Source organism: Meriones unguiculatus, chromosome 2 (assembly GCF_030254825.1).
Source record: "Meriones unguiculatus strain TT.TT164.6M chromosome 2, Bangor_MerUng_6.1, whole genome shotgun sequence".
Classification (NCBI taxonomy): Eukaryota; Metazoa; Chordata; class Mammalia; order Rodentia; family Muridae; genus Meriones; species Meriones unguiculatus.
The window spans coordinates 125,827,639-125,851,759 of NC_083350.1; the positions used below are offsets into that span (position 1 = coordinate 125,827,639).

At 42.3% G+C, this 24,121-nt stretch overlaps 2 protein-coding genes across 2 annotated transcripts; one reads left to right on the top strand and one right to left on the bottom strand.

Moving 5' to 3' along the window:
* Positions 1–3,500: 3,500 nt before the first annotated feature.
* On the top strand, positions 3,501–4,327 carry Lrrc10 (leucine rich repeat containing 10). The gene has a single exon (XM_021643639.2). It carries the CDS (start codon positions 3,506–3,508, stop codon positions 4,325–4,327), a length of 822 nt encoding a protein of 273 aa, XP_021499314.1. The 5' UTR covers positions 3,501–3,505.
* A 5,307-nt stretch (positions 4,328–9,634) lies between these two features.
* Cct2 (chaperonin containing TCP1 subunit 2) lies at positions 9,635–23,426 on the bottom strand. The gene is made up of 16 exons (XM_021643644.2): positions 23,276–23,426; positions 22,556–22,630; positions 22,396–22,461; positions 21,502–21,613; positions 20,967–21,043; positions 20,760–20,872; positions 19,783–19,985; positions 17,128–17,228; positions 16,805–16,932; positions 15,850–15,953; positions 14,538–14,657; positions 13,880–14,008; positions 13,598–13,701; positions 13,003–13,102; positions 11,209–11,350; positions 9,635–9,905 (listed from the first exon to the last, which is right to left on the bottom strand). The coding sequence occupies exons 1-16, from the start codon at positions 23,276–23,278 to the stop codon at positions 9,875–9,877; spliced, it is 1,608 nt and encodes a 535-aa protein (XP_021499319.1). The 5' UTR covers positions 23,279–23,426; the 3' UTR covers positions 9,635–9,874.
* Positions 23,427–24,121: the final 695 nt, after the last annotated feature.

Below are 24,121 nucleotides of genomic sequence, written 5' to 3' on the forward strand. Positions count from 1 at the left end.
GCAGACAGAACATTGTTTACATAATAAATAAATTTAAAAAAAAAAAAAAAAAAAAGAAACACACGAGGTCTGTTTTCTAAGGGTGGTTTTCGAATCTGTGGAGGACACCCCAGGAGTAATAAGTAATAGTTAACGTTTCCTTAGCTGTTTATTGTTGAACCAATGAAGTCTGCAAACCCTAAAAAGGAGGAAGAGGGAAAAGAAGGGGAGAGAAGGAGAAAGAGGGGGAGGAGGAAGGAAGAAGGAAGGAAGGAAGGAAGGAAGGAAGGAAGGAAGGAAGGAAGGAAGGTAGACAGATGGTCAGATTCAGATCATAAATGGTCTCTTTAATAGCAGTCTTTGCTCTCATTACTAAACTCTACTGCCACCTAGTGAACCGAGTATGATAATATCCCTCTGAACTCATCAAAATCTAACAGACTATAGTAAAAACAGAAATTCTGTGTGTGTGTGTGTGTGTGTGTGTGTGTGACTTAAGTTTTGTTTTGTTTTGAGACATGGTTTCTTTGTGTAGGCCTGGCTGTCCTGGAACTCACTCTGTAGACCAGGCTACCCTCAAACTCAGAGATCTGCCTGCTTCTTTTATTTATTTTTTTTAAATTTTGAAATAATGGAATCCATCGGGCAGTGGTGGCACACACCTTCAGTCCCAGCACTTTTGAAGCAGAGCCAGGAGGATCTCTATGAGCTCAAGACCAGACTGATCTACAGAACGAGTTCCAGGACAGCCAGGACTACACAGAGAAACCCTGACTTATAAAACCAAAACCAATAAAATAATATAAATTAAAAAAATATTGGAATCAAGCTAACCAAATGCCACCCTAGCAGGCCTCTGTTTTGATGAATGGCTTTCATTTTGGTCTTCGTTGTCGATGTTTAATTAGACATGCATTTTCCTGTGTGAGATGTACTTCTAACTGCTAATAAAGTTATGGCACTGAGTGTGACTGGATTCTTTTGGAGTCTTAACATCATAAACCTCCCATTCAAGACCTTTTCATACTGCATGATTGTTTAGAAAATCACTCATGCCCCAGCTCTGGGGGAGGACACACATTCCGTCTTAGTTAAGTCTGCCTTAATAAACTCTTCACAATAATCCCATAGATAGGGGAAGAAAAATCTCCTCAAAGGATTGGGCAGCAGCGAGAGGAGGAGAGGGACCCCAGGCCAGTCCTGGAGGCACTTGTGGTTCTTTCCGGCTGTTGGCATACCACTCACCTTATGTTTAGGGAGTTCTTCACTTTCGGCTGGGAAATATCCACTCCCCATGATTGAATCTGAAAACTCAACTGCAGCCACCTGGGGTGAGACTCCTTCCTCTGGGCCCCTGATTCAGCTGCTAGTGATGCCAAGAATCAGGACAAAGCTAAGGCCACTGTTCACAAGAGACAGCCAAGGGGCGGGACAACAGCTGCCACAGGTCAGAGATACAGGTCAGCACACAAACGACTTCCAAACCATGGGACTTAGATGCTCGACTACCCACGTTCAGGGAGAGGGAGGGCTGGGGAACGGAAGTCCTCTGTACAGGAACAAAGACTGAGGAAGTGCTCCACTCTCCCAGCCCAGGTGGATTCCCTGCCGGAGTGAGACGGTATCCTTTGTGAGATGGGGGCCCATTGTTACCTACCAGGTTCCCTGTACCCGGGCATCACTGGTGCTCAGTAAGTATGTGACATTATGACTCTGAACCACGTGTTCCTCCTCTACCAAGTGGAGTAAAATAGTTATCTGTGTGTATGAACTGTATATGCTCTACCTAAGTAGGCGGCACTGCACTTGGCAGACGCTCAGTAAGTGACAGCCAGTAGCAATACTTCCTTCCTAGGGACAGCGGGGTTGCCGCTTCATGACCATTTGTGGTCACCACTGACTAGGCTAAATTTAGAGGCAAAGCACTTGTCGAGAGACCGCTTATTCTAATAACACAAATAAGCAAAGCAGGGAGAGGGCTCGAGATAATAGTCTGTGACATTCAAAGTCTAGCAAGGCCAAAACCACCTGTGAATAGGAAATGAGTGGTGACAGATTCTCCAGGCCACCCTGTGCCATCGCCGTCCTGGATGCTCCCGGCCTGCAGCTCTGTTGCATCTGTTACAGGTGTTGGAGGGAGGTCAGGGGTGATCCCTCCCGTCAGGCCAGGCTCCTCTTTCCAAACAGCAAGCAAGATGGTGGGCTGGGCTCTTTGTTTCCTGGATCCGTTTTACATTTTATTATTGTTTTGGTCTCACTGGTTAGACCAAGCTGGCTGGAAACTTGTTACGTAGTCTGGATTAGCCTTAAGTTTACAGCAATTCTTCTGCCTCAGCCTGCTAAGGGCTAGGATTACAGCCCTAGCATCATACCCAGCCAAGTTTTAAATTTAAGATAATATATGTTCTTAAAATAAAAAAAAAAAAATCAAACAGCACAAAAGGGCAAAGTTAACATACCTATGTCCCTAAATCTCCAGGAAGATTTCTTTAAATAAACACCATTACTTATTAACAGAAATATGTACTCACACACAAGGGTGTATGCATAATTTTTCATACTGGAAATCACACAAATTGTTCTGAACCTTGCTTGTTTTCTTCCCAACCTCTCCTAAATATCCTCATAAATCGATTTCTATAGATTGATTTGTTTTTTAATAGTTACCTATACTATAACAAGGTAATATAATGAGTGAGAGAAGTCTCAATGCCTTGGTTAATTTACTTTTCACTTACCAGATCCGATGGGTTGTTGAATGAGGCACGTGAGTCGTAGGGAGAGAAGTGTTCTGTTCCCAGAATTTACTCAGGAATCCAGAATGACCCAAAGTGCTGCCAGCTTTGGTGTGTGACTTCTGCATACTCACTGGATTCTAAAGTCGCCCCAGGTGACCCTATGCGGCCAGTATGGAGGAGGGTAAGCTCTCTGCCTCTGCTGCATCCACATCTGTACATACAATGGTGTTTATAGTATAGTACAGTATAAGTAACCTATTGGTCCAGTTTGAAGAACTGTTTAAATCACTGAACATGCATATGAACACTATTCAAGTATTTAAAGTTAACTGTATATTTTATAGCTGCAAGTACAAAATATGTCCATGATGTGATTTAAAAAATTCATATGTAATTAAAAAAAACCACTGTAACAAACAGAAGATTATTCATTCAAATATTTATAGTTTTATCTGCATAGTGCAAATATGGGTATTTTGCATTTCTACTTCACCTTTGTCACCGTATTTTATCATTAGGGAATGAGTAGATAAGAGATCGGAGGCTTAAGTGATTAAAGACAAATATGTGAGTTGGACATGGCCTCCCAGCCCCTGCCTGTCTGTTGGGCCTGTCACCAGACACTCAGGTTGCTATCAGGAGCACTTTTCACTGTCAAAGTGACTGGCTTTTGTCACAGAATTCCAGGGTATAAAGGGAGGGTAGAGGGGATCCAGAGCAGCCAGCAGAGCCAGCCCCACTCGCTGGCAGAGCTGGTGGGCAGAGGCTCCCCCGGCAGCCCGCTGCCCATGGGGAACACCATCCGGGCCCTCGTGGCCTTCATCCCCACCGACCGCTGTCAGAGTTATGTGGTGGGGGACCTCCGGGAAATGCCGCTGGACAGGATGGTGGATCTGAGTGGGAGCCAGCTGCGTCGCTTCCCACTGCCCGTGTGCTCCTTCACCGCGCTGGTAAAGCTCTACCTCAGCGACAACCACCTCCACAGCCTGCCTCCCGACCTGGCCCAGCTGCAGAACCTGCAGATCCTGGCCTTGGATTTCAACAACTTCAAAGCTCTTCCCCAGGTGGTGTGCACCCTAAAACAGCTCTGCATCCTCTACCTGGGCAACAACAAACTCTGTGACCTCCCGGAGGAGCTCAGGCTGCTCCAGAACCTGCGGACCCTGTGGCTTGAGTCGAACTGTCTCACCCGACTGCCCAACGTGGTGTGTGAGCTGAGCCTCCTCAAGACCCTGCACGCGGGTTCCAACGCCCTTCGGCGGCTGCCGGGCCAGCTCCGGCGCCTGCACGAGCTCAGGACCATCTGGCTCTCGGGCAACCAGCTCGCAGACTTCCCCCCTGTGCTGCTTCACATGCCGTTCCTGGAGGTCATCGACGTGGATCGCAACAGTATCCGCTACTTCCCCAGCCTGACCCACTTGACGAATCTGAAGCTGGTCATCTATGACCACAACCCTTGCAGAAACGCCCCCAGGGTGGGCAGAGGTGTGCGCCGTGTTGGCAGGTGGGCAGAGGAGACACCAGAGTCTGGCTCGAGAAAAGCTAGGCGACATGCGCTGGCCGGTGAAGAGAGTCGAGGGCCGCCTCCTCTCCTTCCTCCCAGCCCCTGAGCGGCTGCAGTTGCAGGCCAGTACCAAGGATTCGGCGGTCCTGGAGATACCTCATTAGGTTGGAAGGGCTAGCGCGGGCTCATCCCAGGGCTGACAGAGCGCCAGCTGAGATGCTGTAAAGGAATGTCGAGAAGAAAACACTTCCGGTAGTGCGTGCTGTCCGTGGCTGGAGCCCAGAGTGACTGTCACTCCCGGGCTAGAAGCAGTCCTCCCTATAAGCTATTTTGAAAGACTGAAGAGCAAGAAGAGGCAGAGCACTTTGGCCTCTTCCACTATGCGGAAGCGGCTGGCCGTGAGGCTGGTGAGTGCTTCAAATAGCTAAAAACTACCAAACGCTCAGGTGGTCTGTGTCTAGCTCCTCATACATACCTATTTCTTTACCATTGACTTCCATGAATAGTATCAATAGTACTGTTACTGATTTGGGTCCTAGTCAGTCTTGACTAAGAGAAAAGAAAAAAGCTGTGGTTAGGCACATGCTCCCACTTTCCCTCCTGCTGTAAACGCCACAGAGAAGGCCTCTGAGGAGCTGGGCCTCTTCCAACTTTGCAGTGGTTTATGCTAGTTCCACTCATTTTCCCCATGGTTTGATCTAAGAGTCCAGGCTGCCCTTGGGAGCAGAATCATGTGTTTTGGATGTAAACATGTTTTTGTTTTGATCCCAGGTGTAGGATATGGGACTGATTCAGATTGTCCACAGCAGCAAACTTTGCCTGGTGCAGGCTCTGAGAGGGGCCCTTTGCCAGCTGCAGATGGTTTAAATCTGAGGACTCTGGAGAGGGAATAAATGCCAGGGCCCAGAGAGAGAGAAAACGGAGCTCAGAGAAAGAAGGCTGCTGGTGCCCACCCCACCTCACCCCCATGCTGCTGATTGCTCTTCATGGAGTTGGATGAGAAGTTGGAGACATCCTGAGAGAAGGATGACTTGCCCTAAGGAACCTGAGGACCCTAACCAGCAGCAAGTAGCTACAGAGAACTCTGCCCCTCTCCCTACTAACTTCTTTTCTCTCCTACCTGGTGCTGGGATTGTGGAGAAGGGAAAAAGAGGCATAAGAAATCAAAATAAAACAGTATAAAAAAATAATGGTAACAGCCATGCCTCCTGAGTCATACTGTGTTAAAGGTAGAATGTAAAAACCAGTTCACTTAAACAAGCACTTAAACAAGTTTGAAGTGGAGGTCACAGGGTCAATAAGAAGTCTCTGCCTCTTGTGTAGACATTATCATAATTTGTTTGAGTTTTGATCCTAGGGTCTTTTGCAGTCAGTCTACAAACCTAGGTATTTTGGCCATTATGTATGGAAGCATGTAAATTGAGACTCTATTAAAAAGGCATAAACTCTAAACTGTCATCTTAACTAAGGCAAACCAGATTGAGCCTCTTTAGAGGACTACAGGGGATCTGGCCCTCATAAGCAGGATTCTGAAATGACAGAGTCCTTTCAGATATACTGCCGACTATATCAGGAGGTCCCTCGTGTCACACCTCCACTGTGATCAGACCACCAACAATGATGCCTTTAATCACTAAATGCTGTACCCACAGGGACAGATTTCTTCCTAATGAGTGCATTATTTCTACTAGATTGCTACAATTCATTCTTATTCAAGATGATTGAAGCCATATACTCAGCTGACTCTAAACACAATTTGTGAACAAGAATTTGCCTTCCCAGCTTCTGCTATGGCAGTTTATAGACTGCTTTGACTATTCCTTTCCTCTCAAGATGAACAGGCCTACCTTCTCCAGCTGCAGGTTACAGCCTTGAGTTGAAGCTAAGTGACCAGAGTTCTCAATGAGCATGCTAACTGCTCTGAATCAAACGTTAAATCACAGTCCAAACAGTTTTCTTCTAAATCAGTAAGCTTGCAACAAACGTACCTATCTCAAGTATGGATGATTTTGCTGCCAAAAAAAAAAATGTTTTCACTGTAAGCTTTCAATCACTTTTACATGGTGTCTACATTTAACTCCGAAGTTTTCATCCTTCCTAATGCTGTGTGACCCTCATGTTGCCCTGACCCCCAACTATAAAATTTTCATTGCTACTTCATAACTGTAATCTTACTGTTATGAATCATAATACAAATATGTAGGGGGACAGGCTTAAAGGGTCATGACCCACAGGTCAAGAACTATTCTTCTAGTGCTCTTGGAGATGCTTAATATCTCTTGTCAGCAAAATAAGGAAAAAATGCTGAAACACCAAATATTAACTGTTTTAAGTCTGGAAACCCGAAGGACTGAGGGAAATGTCTTGCAGACCATCCCACAGGTGTTGCTGAAGCTAGTCAGGCTCTTAACTACTGACTTACCCTCTTTTAGAACTTTGTATGTAGAATTTTAGTTTTCACAAACGAGTAGTACCAACTTGTGCTGACTAGTTGTCAACTTGACACAAGCTAGATCATTTGGAAAGAAGGAACCACAACTGAGAAAATGGCCCACCAGACTGTCCTGCGGGGCATTTTCTTGATTAAGGGATGTATGTATGTGGGGAGTCCCGGCTCACTAGGGAGGGTGTCACCCCTGAGCTGGTGGTCCTGGGTGCGGTAGAAAAGCGAAGGGAGCCACTACTCCATGGCTTCTGCTTCTTTCTATTCTGACTTCCCTCAGTTAATGGGCCATTTCCTGGGAAGTGCAAGATGAATTAAGTCCTTTCCTCCCTAAGTTGCTTTTGGTCCTGCTATTTTGTTTTACCACACCAATAAACACTCTAGGACACAACTAACTTGTGTTTTTTTGAGACTTAAGTCTCAATATGATGCCGCAGCCCAAGACTCCTACCTACCACCACTTACTCTATCAACTCAAATCTTTAACATGTTAAGAAAAATGAATAAAGTATCTTGCTTTTTAATTTTGCCCTAAGAGGCACACCACTGTAATTTGTAATTTTACACTTAATAGGTGGGTTTTGCCAGAATAGTGGCACATACCTCTAACCCCAGCACTCAGGAGGCTGAGGGAGGATGATTTCAAGTACAAGGCCAGCCTGGGCTACTAAGAGTCTCAAAGATTCCGAGGTGGGGGAGGAGCAGGGCTTTTGCCCTCAAGTCAACTTAAGTTGAAAACACCTTGAAGAGTACAGGCCACAGCCATCAGAGAACAGCACAGTACCTCAGCTTCGACACCATCTGGAGTCATTCCCCACTTCTGCCACTTCTAAAGATGTTAAATACACCAATAGGAACCTAGGACGATAATGTAAAACCTGTGTTTACCACACCGGAGTGCACTGGCGGGCTTCATGAAGTTTGACTGAAGAGGGTAAGAAAAAGCCACAGAAACTCAGGAACAGCAGCAAACTGTTTGTAATCCATATGGTTGATTCATGGGAAAGGAAATATTGCTCAACTCCATTAGAGCTGCCATGGAAGCAGGGCAGGTATGTAGAAATGGCCACTGGAGAGATGGCCCAGTGGTTAAGGCGACCAACTGTGGTTCCCAGAACCCAAGTCAACCACCTGTAACTTCAGCTTTAGGGTGACCCAACTCCTCTGGTCTCCACAGGCACCTGCCTTCAAGCACACATGACCACCCTCAGACACACAAAAATAAGTCTTAAAAAGAAACAAATCTTGCAGAGTTGAGGTTGCTCTGAGAAGTCCTGAAGAGAACAGATTTCCACCCCCATCTTGTTAGCACTTCCCAAGTTAATCAGTGGTAATCCAGTTCTCACGGAGAAATCAGCCACACAAGGGAGGCCACTGTAACCTCCTGAACTCCAGAATCTCACACTTCTCTGCAGTGACTCTAAGCACCCATGACTCTTTGTTGTACCTATTTGTATTCTTACATATATTTGGGGTTTGGGGCTAGGCACCACTCACGTATGGAGGACAGAGGAAAACTTACAGGAATTGGTTTTCTCCTTGTTATGTGGGTTCCAGGGATTAGAGTCAAGTCCTCCAGCTTGACAGCAAGTATCTTTGACCACCGAGCCATCCTGCCAGCCTCTAATAAATTCAAGATATTAAAATAGTAATGCAGAGGCTAGCAGAGAACCTGGGTTCAGTCAGTTCCCAGCATCCACACAGTGGTTGACAACCACTCTTAACTCGCTAAGAATCTCATTCCATCTTCTAGACCTCGTCAGCTACTTTGTGTATTTGTGTGCATATCATGACATACACACACGTGAAGACTACAGGTTGGCATCAGATGTCTTCCTCAGCAATGAGTAAGGGCTTTTCACTGAACCTTAAGCCCACCTATGTAACAAGGCTGTGACTAGCGACCCCAGCGGTCCTCCCAATTCTCTCTCCAGTGCTGGACTCAGGCACGTACCATGTGCTGGGGATCCAAACTCAGGTCCTCACGGTTGTACAACCATGTGCACTTTCTGAGTCACTTCCTAGCCCTGAAAGCAACTCTGAAAGCCCTTTTCTCCCGCATGAGGCATCTTGACACTGCCGGAGACAGCAAATAAAACTCCCAAGCTTTTGAGCTTTCTTAAATTCTATGTACAACATACTGATTGACTTCCAGACCTAAGTCAAATGTAAATTAAACTCAGTACAATTCTATGCTCATTTCCTTTCTCTACAAAACAAAAATTTTAACAAAAGCCATAATAATGTCTAAAGAAACCCACTATCTTAAGAAAATGTTATCCTATTAAGGCACTGACGTGACAGACATTAAATATGACTTTTTTGAGATCAGCTGAGATTGGGCACGTTCAGGGTGGTATGGCCATAGACTAAAAATGACTTTTTCAAACTTGAACAGCAACTGAAATTATCTGTCTAAATAAGAAAGGTAACTTACATAGAATTAATCTTACAGTACTTCAAATTAACGTGAGTATATATATGGACATAATCTAGATAATTACTTCATAGAAGAGTAATGTAGGGCTGGAGAGATGGCTCAGAGGTTAAGAGCACTGTCTGCTCTTCTGGAGGTCATGAGTTCAATTCCCAGCAACCACATGGTGGTTCAGAACCATTTATAAGAAGGTCTGGTGCCCTCTTCTGGTGTGCAGGTCTACAGACAGAACATTGTATATACAATAAATAAATCTTTAACAAAATCAACCAAACCAACCAGACAACAACAACAACAAAACAGGCCTGTAATCCCAGCACTCAGGGAGGCAGGTGGATCTCTGTGAGTTCAAGGCCAGCCTGGTGTACAAAGCGAGGCCAGGACAGCCAGGACTACACAGAGACACCCAGTCTTGGAAAAAACAAAAAACAAAAATGTCAATAATTAGGCTGAAACAACTCTACACTGAAATATAATCACTTCCGTTTAGTAATTTCAAATAGGATACAAACAGATCATTACAACATAAGAGCTAAGTAACTGGATTTTTATTTCAATACACAGTATGAGAAATGAACTTGTAAATCAACTGAATTGTATGGAAAATGAAATAGCAAATAAATTAGACCCATGTTTAAAACAGAAGGTCAGCTAAATGTCCAAACCTAAGGCTATCATGGACACATCAATCCCAGTCTTCTTTAAAAAGTTGAAGTCTTTCAAATACAACTTTGCTATGAACTGGTCCATGGAGCAACAGCAAATGGGAATGCTCAACAGGGGTGGTGATCAGGGACACGTTTCCTATAAGAAAAAAAAAAAAAAAATCATACAATTAAGAAAAAAAAGTTTTAACTATTTTTTTTTGTTGTTGTTGTTGACTACAAACACAGTAAGAAGCTTTGTCTTAGTAAAAATCACTGTAGCTCCACTTCCCATGAGGACTTTATATCAATCACCGTCATATTAGGACACAAGAAAATTTGTATGTATGTACGTATGCTATATATGTGTGTGTAAGATATATTTTAGATTTATACAGTGAGGAAAAAAAGCAATTGTTTAAATTTCCGTGGTATGTGAGATTCAGAGACAATTAGCTAGCATCCCCAGGAATTGTCAGAAGTTTAAACACACGTCTAACAATTCTCCACTTATAGATATTCAGACACTCACACATTCTCTAATGGCCCACTGCTTTGCTCATCTACAGAACACCTCAAAAAAATGCAACCTGTACTTTCGTTCTTCTTCTCATGTCTCTTCTGAACTCAATACAGGGTCAATTTTATTCCCTGCCACTCCACTAACACTGAATGTCAAAACGAATGTTGCGATAAGTTATCTCCCTTGACCTATCATCATTTTGGCACATTGTTTCTTCTCTCTAAGTATTCTTTTCACCTGGCTTCGTGGGTACACGTTCACTTGGCCTTCCTTTTCCTCACGGGCATTCGTCCCACCCCAAAGCAGAACCAGCGAGGTATGAACTATAACTTCTAAATCTGTGATCCCAAATCCTTCCTTTGTTAGATTTTTTGACACAGCAACATGAAGCAGACTGAGGCACTTCACTTGACCGCTTTTGTGTGAAAGTATTTTTAGAGAATTTAAAGTAACATTCTAAAGTGTGAACCTGAAAAAGAGCTTTGCTCAGTGAGTGCTTGAGGATATCTGTATAAGCCAGGTGTGGGGCAATCTCAGCACTTGAAGCCTAAGGGAGAGGATTCTGAATCTGAAGCCAGCCCAGGTCACACAGTGAGACCATTTCCAAAAACAGAACCACCAATCCAATCCATCTATGTGGACCTGTACCCAGGAAAGTAAGCAGCCAGAATCATCCTGGTAAAAACACCTCAGAGAGCCACAGTGCCCCTGATGACCTTCGTAAGCCTGGCTCTTTAACCCTTCCAATCCAAGTGTGTCTTTGGATGTCCATACCTCTTTCCTCCTAAGCCTTTCTGATCTAAGAACTATGACGACATATTTAGATATGTTTGCATAATGCTCCACCAAAATATAACTGCTTCATTACAGATAATCAAGTAACCAGTTCCCTGGATTTTGTCGCATGTATGTTTTCCTAGGAGTGCAAGCACTCTCGTACCTTGGTGCTGCTTTGATAATGTTGTCCACGCGGAGAATCACCTCTGCTGCTTCAGCTGCACTGAGAAGAACCTGCCGCTTCACTTGGAAACTTTCTGTAATACCCAAGACTGCCATATCTCCAATAGTACCTTCTTTCATGTCTGAAAAGATAATTACAGCAACTTTAACAAATAAGGTATTAAAGCATCTCCAATAACTTATAAAAGAACTAAAGCTGTTATCGCACCTAACTCCCTGATTCATTTAGCAGACCAGTCTATAAAAGCACTCAAACAAAACTTGAAAAGTTTTTTTTTTTTTTTTAATTGTAGTGGGAAGCGGATCAGTGACTCTGGTTAAAAGCATTTGCTATTCTTAAAAAGGATCTGAATCAAGGATACCTGCATACACATGGTACACACAGACACCGACCTTTAATTTGAGCTGTTAGGAGGCAGGCAGAACTGAGTTCCAGGCTCGCCTGGTATATACACAGCGAACTCATAAGGTAGAGAAGACAACACAGTGAAACCACGTCTCAATAAAAAGGGAGGGGCTAGAGAAATGGCTCCACAGTTAAAAGAAGTGTGGTTTGACTAGAAGTGCCCATATGGAAGCTCACAACCATCTCCAACTCTAGCTCCAGGAGACCCCATGGCTGCTTCTGGCTTCCGCAGGCACCAGGTCTATCTGTGCTAGCTTATCAGCTTCTTTTATTCATGTATTAGAAGTTTACTGTGTCAATGTTTGCTCCAAAATTAGATACTAGCGCTATAAGCTCAACTTACCTGTCCTAAATCAAACTTTCAATTCATTTTTTACCTCTTAGAGCAATGCTGTGAATACAAAATTAGAACATATATACCAAATACATTGTAATTACAAAAGCAAGTAGCACTGGCATCTTTTATACAGTTAAGAACTTTAAAAACAAAACAAAACCTTACTGCATAAGGAGGGAACCAACTACTGTTGCTTTGCTAAGTGGACATTACATCAAACTGCTTCTAACAAAACAAAATGAGCCAGGCAGTAGCGGCATGCTCCAGTTATTTCAGAACTCAGGATGCAGAGGCAAGCAGATCTGAGTTCAAGGCTACCCTGATCTACAGAGAGTTCCAGGACAGCCAGGCATTCTCAAAGAAATGCTGTCTTGAAGAACAAACCGCAAACACTCTACCTTCTAAATTATGTTTGTATGTATGGATTAGTACTGCCGCAGCCTGACTCAGAAAAGCTTGTCTGCAGTGGGTGGCAGTTAATGCAGAGACTTGTAAGTGGTCAAAGTACAGAAAATAAATGACCATTGAGTGCTTGGGCCTAAAGAGAACAGGCAGACCACTCCCTGTGGTATGAGACTACCACAGAAACAGAGGGGGAATGAATGTTAAGTGTTGCGGGATGAGGAATGCTGAGAAATGCTACTTTCTGGACATGAGCTACCCAGTGTGCCTGTGATTTCACAGCAGTAGTGGTCAACTGCACAGAACTAGGCCCATTAACACTCCATCATAGAGAAGAGGGGCTCGTAAGTTTTCCCTCACTGAAACACTACAGGCAGTTAACAGCTGCTGGCGAAGGATGAGTTCTAGGAGCCTCAATAAGGTGCGCCTTTATGCAAGTAAATAATCCACATAAGGGTTCAATGGAAAAGATGTTAATAGAACAGCAGGAAGTGGAATATGAGCAAAGTGCGTTATATGTGTGTTTGTATGGCTAGACAGATATATACAAGGTGTATGTGTGCAATTTATTTTTTTATTTAAGAAAATTACTTTCAAAAATGACTGCAAAAGCCCACTTGACTTCTTACCCAATCCAGCAGTTGTTCGGCCTTCACTGTGAGCAGCTCGGAGTCGGGCCACCAGATCTGCACTGTCATAGCCTGCATTGTCAGCTATGATGGTTGGCAACTGCAACATGAAAATGACAAATGACCGCCAAGGACTACTAATTGTCTCTTACTTAAGAGATAGCTTAAACGTATCTGAAAATCATATAAAAACCTACTTCCTTTTCTTCTTTTCTTTTTTTTAAGACAAGTTCTTACTATACAAACAAAGCTACTCTTATATTTGAGATCTTCTGACTTCAACCTCCCAAGTGCTGGGATTACAGGTAAACATCTGGCTGTCTCTTAATAACTATTCATAGCTGAATATAAAATGTAGAATCAAAATGTAAAACATGGTGAGCCAATTCATTTTTGTAAAGGCAAGGAAAATATTATTTGTCTAGAACAGAAAAACATTCAGTTTGAAATCAATGCCCATGAAATTTATGGTCAGATCTCTTTTCTTTTCCGAGACAGGGCCTTTCTGTGTAGCCCTGGCTGTCTTCTGCCTCCCAAGTACTGGGATTAAAGGTGTGTGCCACCACAGCCCATCTAGATCTCTTTTCATCCTTACCATTCTCAGTGCTTTAGCGTAAGACTCCATTGCTACAGCTTCTTTTCCTGGGGTTGTACTGGCAAGTTTTGTCACAGCATGAGCCATCAGCATCTCAGAACAACCTACAAATTAAAATCCAAAAATTTGTGTTATGCACTTAGCTATCTGACTTCCCTTAAGGTGTCTTTCTAAAATCAAAGATGACATGATCAGTTTCTACAAGAGCCAATACATTCACTTTATAAGTCATACATACTGTATGTCAAGAAACTAAGTACTAAACATTTTCCAAATACTCACCTCCTCCATAAACTGTTCTTGGATCTTTGACAGTTTGAGCAAGGACACAAAGGGCATCATGCAAAGATCTTTCAGCTTCATCCAAAATTTGTTGAGTGGCACCACGAAGCACAATGGTACAAGCCTCACCTAAAGTAAAATGTAATACTCCTAAGTCAGTTATCATATAGCCATATACCACAAAAACATTTGCATTCCATTATTTCTTAAGCAATAACTACAATTAGGTTTTCTCTGCAAAAATCCATTTTCCTAAGTGTTCCAAATGGTCAAGAAAATATCTATGCTAAATGTATACATTTCAAAAGGGCACAGCAAATTATCAAACTGACTTCAAGACAATGAAACAAAGGAAAAAATAGGTACTCTCAAAATTTACATTTGTCCTTGTAAGATACATTATCAATCTTTATTCATGTGTGTACGTGTGGGGGTGCACACGTGCACAGCAGTCAGACCAGGGTGTTGGCTATCTCCTACTGTGTGCGCGCCCCAGAGAAGGAACCTAGGTTATCAGGCTTGGCATCCAGCACCTTCACCCACAGAGGCACTGTGCCAGCCTACAAGACATTATTTTAGGACTATGGCAACTTTTCTTTCACTTCAAGAGGCCAGCAAAGACTTAGGTACTTAAGCCAAATTTTAAATACCCACTCACCGAGGGCAACCCCAGAAAAGTGAATGAGTTTGTCTTCTCCAATCATGACTTCTTCAATCAGTTTGCAACTTCCAAGCTTCACCAGTTCTGGGTGATCAAATGTAGAGGCGATTTCACCACCTACAGACATAAACACATTATTTGAAAGGCAGAGACAGGCAGACCTCTATGAGCTGGAGGTGGTTACTGGATTGATTCTCTTTTACTCCGAAGAGATGTTGAATTCAAGTACAACTGACTAACTCTGAAGGGCACAAAGTCTTCACTAAAGGTCTCTGTAACTTTATTTCAGACAAGGGGCACAAAGAACTTTAGTGCTCAGCAAAACAAACTAGCTAAGACTCAAGACTCTTCTAAGCTCAAATTTGTTTATCTATGCCTAGAAAGTTAAGTCTTTATTTACTACAGAAAGAACTCCACAGCAATGGCAAACCTAGTATATGTGTGTGCGTCTGTGTATATATATATATATATATATTTCAGGTTAGGTATATAAATTTCTAACCTGAAACCCCCAATGTGCAACTTTTAAGAATGAAAATGACATCAGTGTAAAATTCTGTGCCTGAACTTATGCAACAGACCAGTGAAAAAGCAAGTCAACCAAAAGCACTGCACAAAGTACCTTCTCTCTGTATAAGGTATACAAGTCTAATATAAATAAACTTTATATTTAGACTCGGGTCCTATCCCCAAGTTATCTTATTATGCATAATCAAACATCTCACTCCACACCCTCAAAATCCATTCTGTAAGAAACTTCTGAATACCAAGCATTTCAAATACAGAGAAAACTGCCTGTAATCCTGGAACAAGCAAGACAGTTCAGGAGGTAAACGTACTTGCCACAGAGCCTGATAACCTAGGTTGGGACCCGAGACTCACAAGGTAAGAGGAGAATCAACTCTGTATGTCGTCCTCTGACCTCCACATGCAAGCCACATACACCCAACGCATGACAGCAATCAAGCAATCAAAGTAATTCTTCAATGTAATTAAAGAGATAATTCAGGGGCTGGAGAGATGGCTTGATGGTTAAGAGCGCTGTATGCTCTTCCAAAGGACCCAGGTTCAATTCCCAGCACCCAGATGGCAGCTCACTACTGTCTGTAATGCCAATTCCACGGGATCTGACACCTTCACAATAATGCACATAAAATAAAAATTAAAAAATTAAAAAGACAATTCAGAATAAGTATATACTCTTAGCTCTTTAATGGATTTCTTCATATTTTCAATGCATTACACAGTAAAGCTCGATAAATTCAAGAATGTAATTATACTTACTAGAAACTAATGCCTTTTTCCATACCTGTGACAAGAGCTAGGCGCTCCACACCTGCAAAATCTGCATGTTCAATAGCCATGACACCAGCAGCACCGAAGAGTTGTTCAGGATAATTATAAATTAACTGTCTGCAAACACAAGAATTTTATGCTCAAAATGGCTCAGAATTACATTAGAATGCAAAATCTGCAGGTATTTTACTTCACCAGAAATTTAAAAAGCCTCATGATCTATGCTCAATCCTTGAGTCTCAAATGATGAGAACCTACTCCCACAAGTTGTCCTCTGACCTCCATAGAATAAGCAAAAAAAAAAAAAAAAAAAAAAAAAAGAAAAAAAGAAATTAAAACCAGAAACCGAAACCAGTACTCTACAGCAATGAAATAATCCAAGTCTTCGATAGAACTATAACTACTTAGAGTCTCCTTAACACAGATTTGTTTGTCAGACTCCAGTCAACTGAGATGCAGTTATTAAATCAAAAATTCTGGAAACAATTCATCAGATTTAAATCACCCCGTCCTGAGTATCCATCAGAAGAAATCTGGCATTGCTCTACTCTGCCACACAAGTGTATGGCCCACCAGCCTGTCTGGTGGATAGACACGGCATGATCTTCCTGCCTGTTAGTCACTTAATAGCCCTCTGCACTAAGATCAGTGTTACCTCAGTTTGTTCAGCAGTGCTACATTAAATGACAACACCCAACTAATTTAGCCTCACTTCACACTACATCAAGCATTGCAGTACAATCAAGTATTGAGAACAGTGCAATAAGGGACTGAGGACTCTCGAAACATATAAAACTTGCCTTTGAACTTAACAGTCCACTCTGAATTTATGTAAATCTTAAGCTGACTGGGTGAATTGCAACAATCTATAATTTTTAGTAAAACCATGTGCAGCAGTTTCTAACAATAACTAATTTGATAGGCAATAAAATTTTCCTAAGAAAAAGTTAACTTTAGATTATACAGACCTGTTAATAAAGCAATTTATTCCATGCTTAAGAATACGTTCAACTTTCTCCTTCATCTTTTCCTTTTCTGCATGTTCTATTTCTGCAACCTTTGCTGTGGAATCAACTCTTACCCGAGAGCCAAATATCTAGGATAAAAGACAAAGGCAGCATTACATTTCACTCCTCTTAAAAAAAAAAAAATTCTATTAAGTGTTTTTCAGTATTATATACATATATATTTATATATGGGTGCATTAACTGTATATAGATTCAAATTGTTTAGTTTAACTCCTAAGTTTACATCAACCAACAACAGAATTTCAAGAAATGTAGCCACCTACCTTTATTTTGTCTGTATCCATTCCAGTATTTGCAATAAGAATTTTAGCATTTTCAATTCTCTTTGGTTGATTTACTCCAATTTTTTTATCCAACAGAAAACCTGCAACATAAAGATGGTAATAAATACTTTAAGGATAGACTAATAAACCTGCAGAGTTGTCTATGTTACCAAATTGATAATTCAAATAATGCATTTTAAAGTTCAATGTACCATGTTCTCAGGATCTAAAAAGCATTCCATTTTAGCAGTGGTCACAAACATCAACCCATTATTTAAAATACATTTGAAAATCAGAACCTGCGGAGTTGGAGACAGCTCAGTGGTTTACAGCACCTCTTATGGAGGACCTAAGTTCAACTCCTAGCACCCACGTGGTAGCTCACAGGTATCCCTAATTCCAGTTCTAAGGGATCCAATCCCATTTCCTGAGCTCCACGGATACCAGGAATGCACATGGCACAGACATATATGTAGGCAAAACACCAATACATACTAATAAAGTAGTAAATAACTAAAAAAGAAAATACACACAATCTTACAGCATTTGCACAGAATCAAAACACATCACCCTGAAAATTTTTTGTATACATAAGAGTCTATAGACTACAATGTAAATTTTTTTACATTTAAGTTCATTTTTACTACCTTAAAACCAACATAACACAACAAGCAATAAAGATTCAAAATCAAAGGAGACAGAAGCCAGCCTGTTCTACATAGCAAGTTCCAGAAAAGCCAGGGCAACATAACAGATAACCTACTCCACAAAAATAAAAGACAACTCTGCTTAGCAGTAAAATGGAAACATCATCGACAATGCAACTAGATAAGCCTGATTCCAATCATGTACTTGCCCCTTAGCAACTTCCACTGAGTGTCAAATTATGCATAACTAAAAGCAGCCTTTTTGATCCGGTAGCATCATATGACCTAGTACTGAGCACATTCATTCATACGCTGCTTTCAGACATGTAATAAACTTTTAGCTTATTAAGCCCATCTTCTGCTTTCTGCTTAACCTCATCCTCACTTACCAGATCATTACAAGAACTACAGGATTAATGCTCCAATCGCAATTCCTGGCATGGAGTGCACCCAAATGGCGAGCAGTATGAGCCACTGTTATGAGGCTCTTCCCCTACCTGGCAGACCAATAGAAACACTAAAGAACCTTTGCATATTAATATAATCAAAATATTTTCAGAATTGCATAAAACAAACGGCGTAAGACACACAGCAAAACCAGGAGTCCAAATTACTTGTAGAAACAAGCTACATAGCACAACATGACTCTTTTTACTCCTTTTAAGACAATGCCGAACAGTGGCAGCAGTGGTGTATGCCTTTTTATCCCAGCACTTAGGAGGGGCAGGGGCAGGGGCAGGGGCAGGGGCAGGGGCAGGGGCAGGGGCAGGGGCAGGCAGGTCTTTGTGAGTCAGAGGTCAGCCAGGTCGTGAGTTCCAGGACAACTAGGGTTACAGAGAAACCCTGCCTCGAAAAGCCAAAAACCAAACCAAAAAAAAAAAAAAAAAAGTAAATAGTATGAAGACACTAAAAATCTTCTGCCCTACAAATGACACTAAGAAACAGTATATCCAAGACTCAGTCCTCAATAACCACACCCCTATATATTAACCACATATCATCAATTAAAGAAACATCGACAACATATTTTTCTTAAAACAAAACGTGAGCTGCAGAGATAGCTCAGATGTTGAGACTGGCTACTGCTCAGAAGAGTGGCTCCCAGCACCCACACTGGAGTGGCTCACACCAGCCTGCAACTCCACCTAGAGCAGAACGGCTGTCTCTGGCCACTGACATGCACATACAGTCAGATATAAACACGCACAGGATTTAAAATAATCTTGGAAAGAAAAGTTCTTCTGGGGCTAACAACGTAGCTCAGTTAAAAGCTATTTACTCATCACTCACAAAGCCCAGGATGGATCCCCAGCACTACATAAAACCAGGAGTGGTTGGTGTATACTTGCAATCTCAGTTTGGACAACAACGGCAGAAGGAACAGAAGTTTAAGGTCATCCTTGGCTACACACAACAGCCAAGTTCAAGGCCACCACTAACCAAGCATGACTATGTTTAAAAAGAAGTAACAGGGCCTGAAGAGATGGCTCAGCAGTTAATGGCACTTGCTATTCTTGATGAAGCCCTGGGTTTGGTTTCCTCTACCCAAATGGTGACTCACAGCCATTTCTAATCCTTTTTCTGACCTCCATGAGTACCAGTCATGCACTTGGTACACATACATGTTGGCTAAATACAGAATAATTCTAAAACTTTCTCATTAAAAAATGAAAAAAGCCAGGAAGATAATCAAACAAACCCCCTTTATCTCCAACAACTTTCTAATTAAATAATTTGACTTATCTAGACTTCTTGGAAAATACATGCAGTGTCATTTGGGAACAGCTTTTAGTAAAGCTGTAATTTCTCTATTAGCAAATGATGGCATGTGTAAAATCTAGAAACTAAGATGATGCTGAAATAGTGTGGAAAGTAACACAAACTGTCACCACAACAAACTGATTTAAAATGACAAAAATGGTTGAGTGGTTCTTAAAGACAAGTTTTCTGGCTTTGCAATATCATAAGAAGCAGTATACAGATGGGTATACTCAGCACACATACATACCTTCATCTAAATAGGAGTCTGCCAGACTCCCGCCTAGTTTCTTGATGACATGAATCGCCTCCAGATTACCAGAGCCCTTCAATCTGAGAACAGCCTCTACAGCTAACTTAGTGAAGTGGTCCTTGTGATGAGTAAGGAGTTTTGAGGATAACGTTGTTCCTGCAATATTCATTAAATCTTTCCGGAATTTTTCTTCATTAGAACTAGTAAAACCATCAAACAAAAGAAAACCTGTTATTAAAATTATCCAAATATATTAAGTATTCTTTACTTTTTAAAAATTTACCTAAGTACTTGACCCTAACCAGTTCTCTAGAATCACCAAAATCAAGAAACACATAAACAATGGGATACCATCTTTCCCACCAGCCGGCCAAACTCGGTGAGGCATAAGTAAGCCAGACTATGAAATGTTGTCAAGAATGTGGAGAAACAATATTTGGAACACACTCAGCACAAACAGAAATCATTTCTGGAGGTTTATTTGGTAGTATACATAAATGTAAACTAAAATATGTACCTAACTTTGGACTTAGCAATTCCACTTCAAGAAATATTTCTTGGGTAACAAATTTCATTATCATAAGCTGAAATTTTTCAAAACTACAATTCTCCAAGAGCAGACAGTTTAAGGAGATTTCACCAGTGCTCTACTAAAGCACCTAAGAGCTTATGTTGCAGGGAACATACCAACACCAAGAAACAGACTGGTTATCAACCAGTTAAAGAGAGTAAAACCAGGCATGGAAATCCACGCCTGTAATCCCAGCACCTGGCAGCCAGAGGCAGGAGGATCTGTGTGAATCTGAGGCTAGTGAGAGCCCAGCTTTGGAACACAGGAGGTGATAAAGGCGAACTCTGGGAAGGTGAAATGGGCTTTAGCTGCTAGGATAGGGCAAGGTAGCAAGATCATGCTCATGCATGTTTCTCATGGCTCTCTAGATTACACTTTCCCAAAGGGATTTGGCTATACTAACCCATGATCCACTGAAGACGACAAAAGGGCCTCTCTCGCTGCTTTTGTGGCTTCTCTCCAACCTGCAATGATGGTCTGTGGATGTATCTTTTTTGCAATTAAAGATTCTGCTTCCTGTCAATAAACAAGTATACACAAGCAATAAAGGATTCTATTCCTACTCAAAAGCAGTCACAACAATAAGGTCAAAGTGTTCAGCTGCTCTTACCCGGAGTAGCTCCGCTGCTAAAACAGTGACAGAGGTAGTGCCATCACCAACTTCATCATCTTGAACCCTTGACATATCTAGGAAAAAAAAGCAACATTATTTTTCCACACTACCAAATTCTTTTAAAACATCCACAACAAATCTAAACCCCATTTATAAGAGGTTCCATACACAACAAAGTTTGGGAAACATTTAAGTTCCAAACACCTGAGCTCGAATATGCTCTCCCAATTTCATGGAAACTTTTCCCTAATCTTTTTCTGTCTCACCCATGTTATGCCTTCTGTCACATTATGACAACAGCAGAAAGAACCTCAACAGAAAGGGCCCACTTCTCAGTTTAGCCAAACATATTTGTATCATTTAAAAATTAGTTTGTGGTTGTAGCACCCCCATACGGACTACGGAAACAATGATTCTGAAACTCGTTTGCATAATGACAAATGTCAATGACTATTATCATTTAATTAGTTGCCACAACCTATCAGGAAATAAGTTACTGCAAAATATTGATGAAATAGATCTTCAGACTCACCAACTAAAACTTTAGCTGCTGGATTGTCAACACCAATGTTTTTGAGAATGGTGGCACCATCATTGGTTACCATTAGAGCGGCATCTCGTCCACTGCTTAGAAGAATTTTGTCCTGAAAGGATATTTGTGTCAAATTAACACTTCCTGAATACCAAGAATCAGCAAGTGCGCTCAGCAGTATACTGCTGACTGAGTAACACTCTGGATGGTTATTTGGCTGCCACACGTCTTCAATGAATGTAGCCTATAACCAAACCTCAGTGTGCACCTAACAACCTTTGAAGTGCAGGCAATACAAAGAGCTTTGTTGCAGCACCATGACAGACAGCACCGGAAACGGATGTCCATTAGCAAAGTTAGAAGCAGACCCCAGAATACTGCCAGGCAGTTAAAGTATAACATACTAAAAACGAACTCTCTGTTAACCAAAGCACTGGTTCCCAAAAAAAAAAAAAAAAAAAATCAGTATTAAAGCTATAAAAGTAATTTATACATATAAAAAGAGGCAGCACAAACGCTAAAAATAGCACACTAAGGCACACCAACAAAAACAGTATCTGTTATTTTAAAAATGTGGTGCAAGAATACATGACACACTCATTCATACGGGAACAGAAAAATACTGGCAGGTTTTGCATCCAAATGACAACATTGTTGCCACTAGAGAGATGTGGGATTGGGGGGTGGTGATACAGGAGGAAGACTTTTTATGAAGCTTTGGATTACAAACATAAAAAAATACTAACTACATTTGCAACAAAGGCATTAAACCATTATTAAAACTTGCATACACACACCTACACACACACACATATATTTTTTCCAGCCACTGTCAACACAAGACTACAGGAAAACAAACAAAAGAAACCTGTATAATTTTCCTATTTTTCTTACCATGCCCTTCGGTCCCAAGGTGCTCTTTACCAAATCTCCAATGGCGATGGCACCAATAAAGGATGACTTAAATTATAAAAGAAAAAAAAAATCAGAAAAGGTGGTCAAAATTTATAGAAAATTTAGAGCAAAGTACGATGTAGAGGCAGAAGGGGCTTACCAGGCGAGCTGTCTCTGCTCTCTCTTCATCAGCTCCAGCCTTGAAGATATTAACAGGTGCAAGGGAAAGGGACGCCTAAAAGGGGAAAACAAAGATACTCCGTTCGAATGCCAGTACTCTTCAACACGTATCCAGGGCTTCTCAGCTAGGTAGACTGCCTAATGGGAAACTAGTTTACAGTAGGGAAATTTCAGGAGAACATCACGGGAACGGGCATTTGTTTAAAGGGCGAGGGACTTACACGTGGGAGCCAGGAATAAATCATCCCATCGAGGAGCTGGTGTGTATGACTACAGGCAAGCAGCGATCACTGTACAGCGGGCACTAACCAACCAAGTGGCAACCCTCCATCTTCCCCAGGCCTGCACCGCCACCCGCCCTTCCTGCCCCGCCCCACAGAGGGCGGGGTTGACACGAGAACTAGAAACTTCTTCGCTTGGGGACAGGCCCCGGGGGTCGTCGGAGTTCCCTAACGGTGGAAAGACCTGACCTTACAGAGATGCTGGCTTAGGGCGCACTCTCCCTTCCAGCCCCCGTAGAGCGCTCGGTCTGCGGGGCTCACGCAGGCCTCATGGCGGGCCCGAGCCATGTGCGGCCGGCCCAGGAGATGGCCGCAGAGGGCCTGCGACTTCGGTTAGGTAAGAGGAGCACCGGGGAGGCAGGACACACGGGCATCCCAGTGAGGCAGGGCAGTGGTCGCGGCCCGAAAGCTAGGCTCACCATGGTTCCGACGAACTCAGCGCAGAGGGTAGTATCTCACGAGCCGCGCCGGGAAGGCAGCCGGGGGAAAAGGAAGGCGGAAGTGACGACACGCTCCACCGCAGGGGGCGGGGCCGACTGCGCAGGTTTCCGCCTCCTGCGTGCGGGCCGGGCCGGAAGCGTGGCTTCTCATTATGGAAGGGGCGGGGCTTCGGCTCGCGTCCCGCCCAGTGGCGAAAGACTCTGGAGATGTGGGAGGCGACGGAGCCTGGCTGCTTTAGAGTCGAACAAAGCGGCTGTGAGTGCGCGGGTTACCACAGAAACGGAGTTCCTGCCTACGTATATTTTTAAATTTAGCCTTTCAAAATTGAAGGTCAGATGTACAGTTGCAAGTGTTACATACTAGTCATTTCCATAACTTACTATCCTCGGAAGCAACCATTCAATTTTTCGTGCTTTCTTTTTATTTGAGGAGGGGTTACTTACCAGCTGACTACTAAGTAATACTTTAATACTTTTATTTTAAGCATTGTTATTATAAGGGAATCCCCATTTAGTTTTTTTAGACAGCGCCTTAACTTGCATAGCTCCTGCTTAGCTTGAAGCTCGAGCTATAGAGCAGGATGGCCACTCCGGCTTCCACCTGCCACTGCAGGTATTAAAGGCAGGCGCCACTACTCCTGGAGTTCTTTTCATTTAATTTTAGAACGCTGTAATTGGATATTAACTGCCCAGGGCAAAGGTTACTGAGTCTTAGCTGAGACTTATTTATTGGCCCTGGTTATCCGATTCGGATGACCCTCTTCCTTTTGCTTTCCTATGACATGACGTCTCAGTAGAAATAAAGATCAGCTTATTAAAAATAGT

Excerpts from the sequence above, each read along its gene's own strand:
- Lrrc10 (XM_021643639.2), top strand. The coding sequence starts at position 3,506 with ATGGGGAACACCATCCGGGCCCTCGTGGCCTTCATCCCCACCGACCGC.
- Cct2 (XM_021643644.2), bottom strand. Across the intron at positions 21,044-21,501 it reads AGCAGCTAAAGTTTTAGTTG|ATATGTCAAGGGTTCAAGAT; the intron begins GTGAGTCTGAAG and ends TTTTTTTCCTAG. Across the intron at positions 20,873-20,966 it reads TAGCAGCGGAGCTACTCCGG|GAAGCAGAATCTTTAATTGC; the intron begins GTAAGAGCAGCT and ends GTTTATTGACAG.